The sequence below is a fragment of the Lucilia sericata genome, unplaced genomic scaffold, assembly GCF_015586225.1.
Source record: "Lucilia sericata isolate MDLA Ls3-8-SP2 unplaced genomic scaffold, ASM1558622v1 Contig001638F_arrow, whole genome shotgun sequence".
Classification (NCBI taxonomy): domain Eukaryota; kingdom Metazoa; phylum Arthropoda; class Insecta; order Diptera; family Calliphoridae; genus Lucilia; species Lucilia sericata.
Genome location: NW_023995552.1, coordinates 61,314 through 74,784, shown reverse-complemented (window position 1 = coordinate 74,784; position 13,471 = coordinate 61,314). Strand labels below are relative to the sequence as shown.

The 13,471-nt window shown below is 30.1% G+C and overlaps 1 protein-coding gene across 2 annotated transcripts; it reads right to left on the bottom strand.

Annotated features, from left to right (window-relative positions):
• Positions 1 to 3,950: 3,950 nt before the first annotated feature.
• On the bottom strand, positions 3,951 to 9,037 carry LOC119612249 (poly(ADP-ribose) glycohydrolase). 2 transcript variants are annotated; one of them, XM_037968009.1, is made up of 3 exons: positions 8,784 to 9,037; positions 7,153 to 8,717; positions 3,951 to 4,964 (listed from the first exon to the last, which is right to left on the bottom strand). In XM_037968009.1, the coding sequence occupies exons 1-3, from the start codon at positions 8,830 to 8,832 to the stop codon at positions 4,917 to 4,919; spliced, it is 1,662 nt and encodes a 553-aa protein (XP_037823937.1). In that variant the 5' UTR covers positions 8,833 to 9,037; the 3' UTR covers positions 3,951 to 4,916. The 2 variants fall into 2 exon arrangements, with proteins under 2 accessions (XP_037823937.1, XP_037823936.1); XM_037968008.1 differs by having other exon boundaries at positions 3,957 to 4,969.
• Between the last annotated feature and the right edge of the window lie 4,434 nt (positions 9,038 to 13,471).

The window sequence follows — 13,471 nt, the reverse complement described above, 5'->3', positions numbered from 1 at the left end:
CAGTTCTAGTTCAGTTCTAGTTCAGTTCTAGTTCAGTTCTAGTTCAGTTCTAGTTCAGTTCTAGTTCTAGTTCAGTTCAAGTTCAGTTCTGTTCCAGTTCAGTTTTGTTCGAGTTTAGTTCTAGTTCAGTTCCAGTTCTAGTTCAGTTCTTTGTTTTGTTCTAGTTCTTATTAATATTCAGTACCCGTTCAATTCAGTTCTAATTTTTCTCTAGTTTATTACTATTCTGATTTCAAATTTAGTCACACCTAATTTAAATTCCGTTATATCAGGTTCAAATCTAGTTCAGTGTTAAGTAGTTTCGGTTCAGTTCTATTTTCAATCTAATTCTGTTCAACTTCAGTAATAATTAAGTTCAGATTCGAATGAACATTCGAATATGAATTTAAGCGATATAAATTGATTTCTAACTTTAATTTGATTACGGATGTATCAATGTTTCCATTTTTATATATCTTTATAGACAAAACAATATTTGTAATATAGAAAAATTTATCTGATCTTAATTAATTTAAATCATTAAATTGATACAATGATTGGGCGCTTAGTTCCCAACAAAAATTCATTCCTGATTTCAATGTCAGTTGGAAAGTATCTATTAAAAATATATGCGATATTCCTAATTATATTTCGCATGTTTGTTAAGAAGATAATAAACATAAACAATTCTAAATATAATAGATTAATAACTTAAATAGTCTACACTTGTTTAAAAAAAAAAACGTTCGATGTTTATCTCTTTCGGCATATGTTTTGGCAAAAACAAATAACTTATCGCGAAATTTTCCAAAACTACGTGCCAAAAGAAACGCGCCCCCTTTTTTTCGAACCCCTACAAAAAATTAAAGGGGTTCCATTAAATCTACTATAAAGTTTGTTACGCACTTTGAATTTAGATAAATTATTGACTGAAAACAAAAAAGTATATTAAATTAATAAAAATCCCCCAATATAAACAATTTAATTTAAAAAAAAACGTAAAAAGTTACAAAATGATAAAACTGGTTCAGGGTCAACATTTTTCACAACATAAATAAAATTTATTTCGACACTATAAATTTGAAGGCGAAGGACCAATACGATATAACAAATGAAGGGTATTTAAAATTTCTCTATATTGTTTACAAAACTTGAATTTTGGAAAATAAAAACAAAATTATAGCCTATTTATTTTTAGTTTAGAATAGAAAAAGCTAAAAATTATATGTATATCACTGACCGCCATCTGATGTTATGAGGGGCTACTTCTCCCCCGTCGCCACTTATTTATGTTGTTAGAAAAGCGTTCATTAATTTAATTGATTAAAAACAAAAATACTATACAACAACCGTTAAAAGGGGCTGGGACAGAAATCACGAGTGTTAATTTATGATGAAATGTAGATGAATCTGCTAATGATCTTATTTATTTATTAGATGTTGTAATTTTATTTTAATTAAAGGTATTTTTCGTTATTTTAACTATCATACTTAATTTAATGTTGGCTTTTGCATATTTTTTTTTTTTTTTAAATTTTTTACAACTTATTAAAAATTATTTAGAAAAGTGAAAAAATAATTTACGTCATTTTATTGGCCACTTGTTGTTAGTTTTTTGTTAAAATTTAAATTCTATAAGAATAAATCACAAACTTTGCTAAGAAATGTACGTGTTTTACAACGATTTATGGAAAATTGTTTTTTTTAATACATTGTGTAGTTCATAGTAAAAAGTTGTTACAAGCTTAACACTTATAGGTAGATGGATAGATAGATAGATAGATAGATAGATAGATAGATAGATAGATAGATAGATAGATAGATAGATAGATAGATAGATAGATAGATAGATAGATAGATAGATAGATAGATAGATAGATAGTTTAGTTTATTTCAGACTTGATTTGATTAAACTTGATTTGATAGATAGATAGATAGATAGATAGATAGATAGATAGCTAGATAGATAGATAGATAGATCGATAGATAGATAGATAGATAGTAGATAGATAGATAGATAGATAGATAGCATAGATAGATAGATAGATAGATAGATAGATAGATAGATAGATAGATAGATAGATAGATAGATAGATAGATAGATAGATAGATAGATAGATAGAAGATAGATAGATAGATAAGATAGATATATAGATAGATAGAAGATAGATAGAATAGATAGATAGATAGATCGATAGATAGATAGATAGATAGATAGATAGATAGATAGATAGATAGATAATAGCTAGATAGATAGATAGATTAGATAGATAGATAGATAGATAGATAGATAGCTAGATAGATAGATAGATAGATAGATAGATAGATAGATAGATAATGATAGATAGATAGATAGATAGATAGATAGATAGAATAGATAGATAGATAGATAGATAGATAGATAGATAGATAGATAGATAGATAGATAGATAGATAGATAGATAGATAGATAGATAGATAGATAGATAGATAGATAGATAGATAGATAGATAGATAGATAGATAGATAGATAGATAGATAGATAGATAGATAGATAGATAGATAGATAGATAGATAGATAGATAGATAGATAGATAGATAGATAGATAGATAGATAGATAGATAGATAGATAGATAGATAGATAGATAGATAGATAGATAGATAGATAGATAGATAGATAGATAGATAGATAGATAGATAGATAGATAGATAGATAGATAGATAGATAGATAGATAGATAGATAGATAGATAGATAGATAGATAGATAGATAGATAGATAGATAGATAGATAGATAGATAGATAGATAGATAGATAGATAGATAGATAGATAGATAGATAGATAGATAGATAGATAGATAGATAGATAGATAGATAGATAGATAGATAGATAGATAGATAGATAGATAGATAGATAGATAGATAGATAGATAGATAGATAGATAGATAGATAGATAGATAGATAGATAGATAGATAGATAGATAGATAGATAGATAGATAGATAGATAGATAGATAGATAGATAGATAGATAGATAGATAGATAGATAGATAGATAGATAGATAGATAGATAGATAGATAGATAGATAGATAGATAGATAGATAGATAGATAGATAGATAGATAGATAGATAGATAGATAGATAGATAGATAGATAGATAGATAGATAGATAGAAGATAGATAGATAGATAGATAGATAGATAGATAGATAGATAGATAGATAGATAGATAGATAGATCGATCTAGAAGAGATTAGACAAATTTTTCATTCACATGGTGTTTGTTTTTAAAATGATTTGATGTCATTATTTTTAGAGTGCAAGTTGACATTGAACCAAAATGGCGTTTTTTATGTAAGAGTTTTAAAAAATGTTATAATTTTTTTATAAACATTTTATATGCACTTAAAGGCCCTCCATAAATAGTCATTATTAGTATTAGTAGTAAGTATTTAGTAGTAACTTTTTAATTAGTGATTATAATAACAACAATAAATTGAATTGTTTTGTTTTGGTAAAACGATAAGATTTGAATAAAATTGTCACAACTAAATGCGCTGCACAGACTTCTAAAAATAATTGTTTATGAAATATTTTTTTTTTGAAAACAAACAATTATTTTATAAAGAACTTTGAAATGTACTTAAAGTATCAAAATGGTAAGAGCTGGATGTAACAGATACTTATATAAATACCTACATATCTTATATATTCGAGTGAAAGCATAACTAAGTTAAAACCCTCTCTAACTTAATTCGTAAGGTTGCATGTTCGAAATAAAAATGAGAACATTTTCGAATCGAGTGTGAGAACGCATTCCTCGCAGAGAGTTTTCTAAAACTGAAAGGAACCTTTATGTTATTTAAATGAAATCCTAAGAGTAAATAGATTAACATTTTTAAGAATATAAACTCTTCCCGCACAGATATCAAAGAACTTGTTTAAATTAGAATGCTACTTTATTTGTTTTCGTTCAAAATAAACAATTTACAACTCATTCTAAAAACAAATACATCAAGTAATTAAATTCTACAAACTAAAAGAAATTTAAACAATTTATTGTAATAAACAAATAAATCTAATTAACAAAATATCAAAACAACAAATAAAATCATGAAGTAAACAAATGTTACAATTAACATTGTTGACGTTTTCGCTTTTTTACAACCAACAACAAATCCTTCTAGAAGTCAGTAAAAAGTAAATAATTTATGAGGACCAACAACAGCACATGGCTCAAATTATTTAATTTAGTTTTTTTCTCTGTTGCAGTGTTTACCCAGAAAAACATTTGTGTAAAAATGATAATAAAATTGTACCAGCACGCTTGTCTTTATCATAATATTAAGATAAAATTATTTATTTACTGTGTTTTTTTTTCACTATCAAACAAAATCTGAAAACAAAATATATAATTATACCTTATAATAGATAGTATCATTTAAAAATTTTGTTAATAGACCTAAAAATTAATTAAAAAAAGTAATATCGAGACTTAGTTTTTTTGGGGTGATTTACTAGCACAATATTTCTTTGTGGCTGGACCGGCTTGATTATATGATTGATCCAACATTTCTAGCAGAGTACGTTGTCGGGATTTTGCATTTGTTTTTGCTGGTGAGCCGCCATTTGAGGGTGAACTTTTGTTGTCTGCTACTTTTTTCGGTGTGGATTTAATACTTGCTTCTGCTTCTGGTGCTGCCATTTTGAGCAGTTCTTCAGTTTCACTATCATCCGAAATAGATAGATCAATAGTGGCTGTGGTTTTAGGTGCTGCGACTATTTCATTTGTTTCATCATTTTCACCTTCTGGCGAGGTGGAAGCAAATATATCCTGACTTTCCTCTAGGCTTCGTTTGGCGTTTGAGGGAGGCGACCGTTTATTCATTGGTCGTGGGGTAATGGACATACTATTCAATGTTGTTGTGTTTTTCATATCAACCTTTCTTTCGGCATCATTATTCGTTTGGTTCGTCGCGTTTTCGATAGTTTGTTTCTTCGGCTGACTGCGCTGGAAGAAAAGTAAAAAGATAGAATATTTTGTTTGGTCTCATTGTTTAAAATGTTATTGAATGTTGTAGGTAGTACTACTAAAGTTCTAGTTACGTTCCAGTTCAATTTTTCTTCAGTACTAGTTCAGATCTAGTTCAGTTTTACTTCAGTTCTAGTTCAATTCCAGTTCAATTCTAGTTCATTTATTGTTCATTGCTAGTTCCAATTAATTTTCAGTTCTAGTTCCGGTTTAGTTCTTGTTCAGTTCTTGTTCAGTTCTTGTTCAGTTCTTGTTCAGTTCTAGTTCAGTTCTAGTTCAGTTCTAGTTCAGTTCTAGTTCAGTTCTAGTTCAGTTCTAGTTCAGTTCTAGTTCAGTTCTAGTTCAGTTCTAGTTCAGTTCTAGTTCAGTTCTAGTTCAGTTCTAGTTCAGTTCTAGTTCAGTTCAGTTCTAGTTCACTTCTAGTTCAGTTCTAGTTCACTTCTAGTTCAGTTCTAGTTCAGTTCTAGTTCAGTTGTAGTTCAGTTCTAGTTCAGTTCTAGTTCAGTTCTAGTTCAGTTCTAGTTCTAGTTCTGTTCTAGTTCAGTTCTAGTTCAGTTCTAGTTCAGTTCTAGTTCAGTTCTAGTTCAGTTCTAGTTCAGTTCTAGTTCAGTTCTAGTTCAGTTCCAGTTCAGTTCTAGTTCAGTTCTAGTTCTAGTTCAGTTCTAGTTCAGTTCTAGTTCAGTTCTAGTTCAGTTCTAGTTCAGTTCTAGTTCAGTTCTAGTTCAGTTCTAGTTCAGTTCTAGTTCAGTTCTAGTTCAGTTCTAGTTCAGTTCTAGTTCAGTTCTAGTTCAGTTCTAGTTCAGTTCTAGTTCAGTTCTAGTTCAGTTCTAGTTCAGTTCAGTTCAGTTCAGTTCTAGTTCAGTTCTAGTTCAGTTCTAGTTCAGTTCTAGTTCAGTTCTAGTTCAGTTCTAGTTCAGTTCTAGTTCAGTTCTAGTTCAGTTCTAGTTCAGTTCTAGTTCATTTATTGTTCATTGCTAGTTCCAATTAATTTTCAGTTCTAGTTCCGGTTTAGTTCTTGTTCAGTTCTAGTTCAGTTCTAGTTCAGTTCTACTTCAGTTCTAGTTCAGTTCTAGTTCAGTTCTAGTTCAGTTCTAGTTCAGTTCTAGTTCAGTTCTAGTTCAGTTCTAGTTCAGTTCTAGTTCAGTTCTAGTTCAGTTCTAGTTCAGTTCTAGTTCAGTTCTAGTTCAGTTCTAGTTCAGTTCTAGTTCAGTTCTAGTTCAGTTCTAGTTCAGTTCTAGTTCAGTTCTAGTTCAGTTCTAGTTCAGTTCTAGTTCAGTTCTAGTTCAGTTCTAGTTCAGTTCTAGTTCAGTTCTACTTCAGTTCTAGTTCAGTTCTGGTTCAGTTCTAGTTCAGTTCTAGTTCAGTTCTAGTTCAGTTCTAGTTCAGTTCTAGTTCAGTTCTAGTTCAGTTCTAGTGAGTTCTAGTTGAGTTCTAGTTCAGTTCTAGTTCAGTTCTAGTTCAGTTCTAGTTCAGTTCTAGTTCAGTTCTAGTTCAGTTCTAGTTCAGTTCTAGTTCAGTTCTAGTTCAGTTCTAGTTCAGTTCTAGTTCAGTTCTAGTTCTAGTTCAGTTCTAGTTCAGTTCTAGTTCAGTTCTAGTTCAGTTCTAGTTCAGTTCTAGTTCAGTTCTAGTTCAGTTCTAGTTCAGTTCTAGTTCAGTTCTAGTTCAGTTCTAGTTCAGTTCTAGTTCAGTTCTCGTTCAGTTCTAGATCAGTTCTTGTTCAGTTCTAGTTCATTTAACAAAATCAATTTTCGATCTTAATTTCTATTAAAGTATTTGTTTATTAAATGAATTAAAAATAAAAAAGGATATATTTCTGCTGTGTATATTTTATTTGTAAAATATTTAGCCATATGTTTCGTATAAATATCACAAACTCGAACTAAATTTAATTTGAATCATTAAAAAAATTTCGAAAATGAAAATACAATAACCTGGGGTTAGTAGTTTTAATATAAGAAATAAAAAGTAAAATGTAGTGTTAGTATTAATTTAGAAATACAAAAAAATATGTAATTATAGAAAATAATCTAAAGCTTGTCAAACAAGACAAATACTGATAAAAACAAAAGAAGTGCAATTTCTACTCACTACCAACTAAAATATCAATTGATGCTACAAATAATGTTTGAAAAAAATGATTTAAACATGCTTAATTTGTTTACCTTTATCTTTTCCAATTCGCTATATAAAAATGTATACAATTCCTTGGCGGGCAATTTACGGGTATAGAATTTTTTCAAAACCGACCATAAATCCTTGACCAAAATATTGTTCTCAATAAAGAATGTGTGCATCTTATGAACTTGATCGCGTAATTCCTCATTGCCAAATGTGAAATATACTAAAGGACGTGTGGTCACCGTACAGGCCATTAATTGCAATAAAGCCTTAAGCGTAGCCTCACCACCAAACGCACCACAACCCCAATTGCCCGAAGCCACACCGGGTGCTAATGTAGTGAGCGAAGTGGAAAAGCCTACATAAGCTTTATTCAGTTCGCGCAGCATTAACTCCTCGTGATACTGATGAGTTGAATCCTGAAAGTGTAAAGCATCTATGGCCACTATGTGGCACATACGTCTTCGTGAGGAGTCACGGGGTGTATTGTCTTCATGATTGCCAGCCCATTGGAAGGTATTGGCGTAGCCGGTATAATTGCTGTAACGTTCACAGCCCACCATTAGCAGAGCCTCGGTAGGTCTTAAACATTCGGTAAAAAGTTTGGAAATTATTAGTTCGGGACAAATAACAAAACGTATTTCCTCTTGGACACAACCTCCACCCAAAACACCACCGCCCAAGTATTTATTGGCAAAGTCCACTTGCAGCAGGCCCAAACCTTCATCCTCTATAGTGCCATCGGAGGTTATATGTAGAGGTGTTATACCTAAAGGTATAGAAGATTCCGACCAATTTGGCATTTCATTATGAGGCATATAACGTCTTTCAAATGTAACACATCCAGTGGGCACATTACTGCGATCATCTTCTAAAGGACATACCCGGCGGAAATAGTGGCAAATACATTTAATTTTTTCCAAAACTGCTGAACCGGATGATTGAAATAGACGATTAAAGTTAATATCAGGAAACGTACTGTACTCAGACTTTTTCTTTAAAGTATTACGTCTTGGATAGGTGCACAGGAAGGCATTAGCCAAAAGACAAGAGATTTGTTCCTGTGTTAAGGTGACGGCATGACATTTACCCTGCTTTAGCAGAGGTATTGGTGCCTGCACCAACTCTGGCAGCCTCAAGGCCAAACGTATTATACGTGGCAATAAGTTATCAAAGAATATTTTCGACTCATCCTCGTCGTACTCCTCACCGAACAGTTTATGTAAAGCACGAAAATTCCAAACTCCCTCATATTTAGTGTTATATGACAAAATCGCCGCCTGTAGATCATGGGAATTCTGTATGGGTCTGAGTAGAGCCTTTTCAATCATTTCCCAACGATTTTCAATGCTAGAGGAACCATCTTCTTGTACTACCGGATACTGCGACTTTGAAGAACACGGCAGTCTTACATGCAAGGCATCCCATTTGTGATGTGATTTTAAAGGTTTAGGTGGTTCAGTATCTGCATTACGTATGGGAAAATGATGTAAGACGGTATGAGACTCTGAGGGTTTCACCGCAGGCAAATGATCCAATTCAAAGGGATTTAGCTGACGATAAATCTCCGACATTGAACAGCCGCGCCAATTCACTTCAGGCAATTCATCTTAAATTTGAAGAAAAAGTAGTAAAATTAAAAGAAAATAGTTGTAATATTGTAGTTGCTATTTACCCTCCGACATTTGTCCATTTCTTGAATCCTCCTCGCCATCACCCAACATTCTTCCACACTTGACGGTGGCCACTGTTATACGCCTGCAACTTAATGCAGATTGTAATAGAGTCTGTTGAAATTTAAGCAAAATGTTTGCTGTTTTTTATTGAAACACTTTTTAAATAAAATAAATATAGATTTCTAATGTTTTTTATTAATAAAATTGCACTGATGTTTCATCAATTTCTATAAAAAATACATTTTTACCGGCTGTTCAACTTAGTGTTGTTTATTTATTGTTTTTCATTGATTACTCGTTATTCGTTTTTGCTCTCAAAATGTCAAAAAGAGAAATCTACATAATTTGCATCTGGCAATGCTGTTTGGTTATACAGCAGGGTGTGTTATATTTAAATGTTAAAGTGTGGAAAAATGAAATAGTTTTAAGTTAAAACTTTAATATTTAGAAAAAATAATTAATATTTTTTGTAAAATTTATTGAAATTAATTTAAAAAAATGTATTTTTTGCATTTTTATTGTCATAGTTGCACAAAATGTTAATAAATATTTACCTGTGGTACTTTAATTTTAAATAGTGGTGAAATGAATACAGATTTTCATAAATTAGTTAGTTAGTTAGTTGGTTAGTTAGTTAGTTAGTTATTTAGTTAGTTAGTAGTTAGTTAGTTAGTTAGTTAGTTAGTCGTTAGTTAGTTTAGTTAGTTAGTTAGTTAGTAGTTAGTTAGTTAGTTAGTTAGTTAGTTAGTAGTTAGTTAGTTAGTTAGTTAGTTAGTTAGTTAGTTAGTTAGTTAGTTAGTAGTAGTTAGTTAGTTAGTTAGTTAGTTAGTTAGTTAGTAGTTAGTTAGTTAGTTAGTTAGTTAGTTAGTTAGTTAGTTAGTTAGTTCGTTAGTTAGTTAGTTAGTTAGTTAGTAGTTAGTTAGTTAGTTAGTAGTAGTTAGTTAGTTAGTTAGTTAGTTTAGTTAGTTAGTTAGTTAGTTAGTAGTTAGTTAGTTAGTTAGTTAGTTAGTTAGTTAGTTAGTTAGTTAGTTAGTAGTTAGTTCGTTAGTTAGTTAGTTAGTAGTTAGTTAGTAGTTAGTTAGTTAGTTAGTAAGTTAGTAGTTAGTTAGTTAGTGTAGTTAGTTAGTTAGTTAGTTAGTCGTTAGTTAGTTAGTTAGTTAGTTAGTTACTTAGTTAGTATTAGTTAGTTAGTTAGTTAGTTAGTTAGTTAGTTAGTTAGTTAGTTAGTTAGTTAGTTAGTTAGTTAGTAGTTAGTTAGTAGTTAGTTAGTTAGTTTTAGTTAGTTAGTTAGTTTAAAATAAAATATAATATAGTAAAATTAACATTTTAATTACAATATTGCATAAAACAACAATATTACAAAAAATATTTAAAAAACCATAAACTAAAATTATAATATGTATTAAAATTGATTTAAAATAGTTTTTTTTTTTATAAAACAATTTCAATCATAAACAATCGTTTATTTACAAACAAAGTCTGACTAACAAAAACAACATGCAGAGTACATTTGTAATAGAGAGCAATTGCATTGTAAATAAACAATGCACATACATACATACCTACAGAAAAAGTATGTGGAAGAATACCGTTAGTTGAAATAAAAGAAAACAGAAAAAACGAAAACAAATTGTCATCAGTTTTTATTTTAAAGTGAAGCTTAAAGGAGTAAAAGTGAAAAATAATTGAAATTTAAAGTGTTTGTAATTAAATTAATATTTTAATAGTGTGATTAATTTATAAAAAGTGTTTAACAATATTAAATACATACATAAATTGTTATAAAAATATAAAAATGTGAAATGGAGCCTTAAACTAAGAAGGAGGCAGCAGTTCTTTTGTTCCCGATGATGCAGAAATGGGTGAGTGACTTTTATTAAGTTACTTTTTTTGTTAAATTTTAGAAATTGAATTGATTTATAAAAGGAAGAATCTATTTAAATTGAAAGTCAACTTTTGGAACATTTCACTTTATCAAAGAGATGTCCATATGGGTAAACTGGTAACTTTTTGAGATTCTGTAAGAAAGGCCAAAGAATTAACTTAAACTAAATTGTTTGATAGAATCATTTTATAACCAATTGCTACATACATATGTGACAAATTATGATATACAATGATCTGCCATGGCGTCAATCACATTTGGGCATGATAGGAATTTTTTTTCACGCAAGCCACATTAGTGTTTGTTTGTTTAATTTAATTGTCAAATTTGATTTTATGTTTTTGATTTGGAAAGCCATTTTTATTGTATGTATGTACGTAGGTAATTAAAGTGGTCACAGTCTCAATTCAATATTGGAAGACTAAAAGTTAAGGAAAGTTTTATTTGGCAGATAATTAAAGAACTAAAGGCAAATATTTAAATAAATGATGTTGGTTTACTTTATTCATATAAAATCTTTTGGAAAACTGAGTTGCAATATATCCGCAATTGAGCTGAAGTTATGTTTTTACGCCACTTTAGTAAATGGTATATTAGAATTATTTCTCAGTCGATTATGCGCTTTATTGTTATTTTAATTTAATGATTCCTACGTAGGTACGTACCTATATCCGATATTTATAAAGTTTGTTTTGTACTGAAAGTGGACAAACAGTTATACATACATATGTTGGAAATGCAGTAATTGTGATGAAATTTAGCATGTGTTACAATTTTGAACTCAAAAATTATATTGTAAAGTGTAGTGATCATCGAGCCATATACATATGTCCCTAGATACCATGATGTTCCTTAAAGGAAATGATATTAACGCTCATTACTGGCACGTTGTACGTTCATTTACATGTTGGTAGAAAAGGATCCTTATATGTATGATGCTCAATTAAGGTAGTATCATCCGATGCTTAGACACATAGTTTCCTAGACATAGTTCCTTAGATTTATTCAATTTGAGTTTATAAGGAAAGTATTATTCGGAAAGAATAACATTGCATGGAAAGGTTTCCTGCGGATATTTGTACTAATGTTTGTTTGACCATGATGATCAGTGCTTCAAAAGTCCCTACAAATTATTTATCTGTAATACGATCGGGTCTGAATTTGTGCAGTACACTTTGATGACATGTCCTATAATCGACTAAAACTAAATTGTTTTGATAGAATCATTTTATAACCAATTGCTACATTCATATGTGACAAATTATGATATACAATGATCTGCCATGGCGTCAATCACATTTGGGCATGATAGGAATTTTTTCACGCAAGCCACATTAGTTTGTTCGTTTAATTTAATTGTCAAATTTGATTTTATGTTTTTGATTTGGAAAGCCATTTTTATTGTATGTATGTATGTAGGTAATTAAAGTGATCACAGTCTCAATTCAATATTTGAAGACTAAAAGATAAGGAATGTTTTATTTGGCAGATAATTAAAGAACTAAAGGCACATATTTAAATAAAAGATGCTGGTTTACTTTATTCATATAAAATCATTTGGAAAACTGAGTTGCAATATATCCTCAATTGAGCTGAAGTTATGTTTTTACACCCTGCGCCACTTTAGTAGGATGGTATATTAGAATTATTTCTCAGTAGATTATGCGCTTTATTGTTATTTTAATTTAATGATTCCTACGTAGGTACGTACCTATATCCGATATTGATAAAGTTTGTTTTGTACTGAAAGTGGACAAACAGTTATTCATATGTTGGAAATGCAGTAATTGTGATGAAATTTAGCATGTGTTACAATTATGAACTCAAAAATTATATTGTAAAGTGTAGTGATCATCGAGCCATATACATATGTCCCTAGATACCATGACGTTCCTTAAAGGAAATGAGATTAACGCTCATTTCTGGCACGTTGTACGTTCATTTACATGTTGGAAGAAAAGGATCCTTATATGTATGATGCTCAATTAATATACTATCATCCAATGCTTAGACACATAATTTCCTAGACATAGTTCCTTAGATTTATTCAATTTGTGTTTATAAGGAAAGTATTATTCGTAAGGAATATCTTTGCATGGAACGGTTTCCTGCGAATATTTGTACTAATGTTTGTTTGACCATGATGATCAGTGCTTCAAAAGTCCCTACAAATTATTTATCTGTAATACGATCGGGTCTGAATTTGTGCAGTACACTTTGATGACATGTCCTATAATCGACTTTGTTCAATTCGCCTAAAGATAACAGCCGATCGGCTGTGCATACTGTGCTTTATATCTTATATATGTTTTAATTATTAACATTTCCAAAGACTTGGTTGACGTAGTGCTCATGGTCCCACTTATGTATATCCATTTAACATGTACATTGAACCTGTAGTAGATTTTTATTACAAATTTGATTCAAAGAAGTCCTTAAGGTTAGTGAAGCATAAGTTAGAATTGGTCTAATAACGCTTTTATAGGATTTGACCAATGTTATATGTAGTGGGACTTAGTTTTAATTTCATGCTTAGGTCGTAGGTCTTGCTATAATCCAAATTGAGTTCTATCTGTCAGTAGTTTTTGTAGACTAAATTGATTTTCATGCAAAAGGTCCAATTTATCATCAATAGTTGAGCTCCATCCGTCGGAACTTTTTTGTAGATTAAATTGATTTTCAAGCAATGGCCTTTCTATAGTCCAATTTATATTCATAAGATTATTTGTGGGTAAGATTAAACTATTAAATACTCTATTCATTCGACTTGTGCATAGAATAGTAAATATACTAAATTATAGA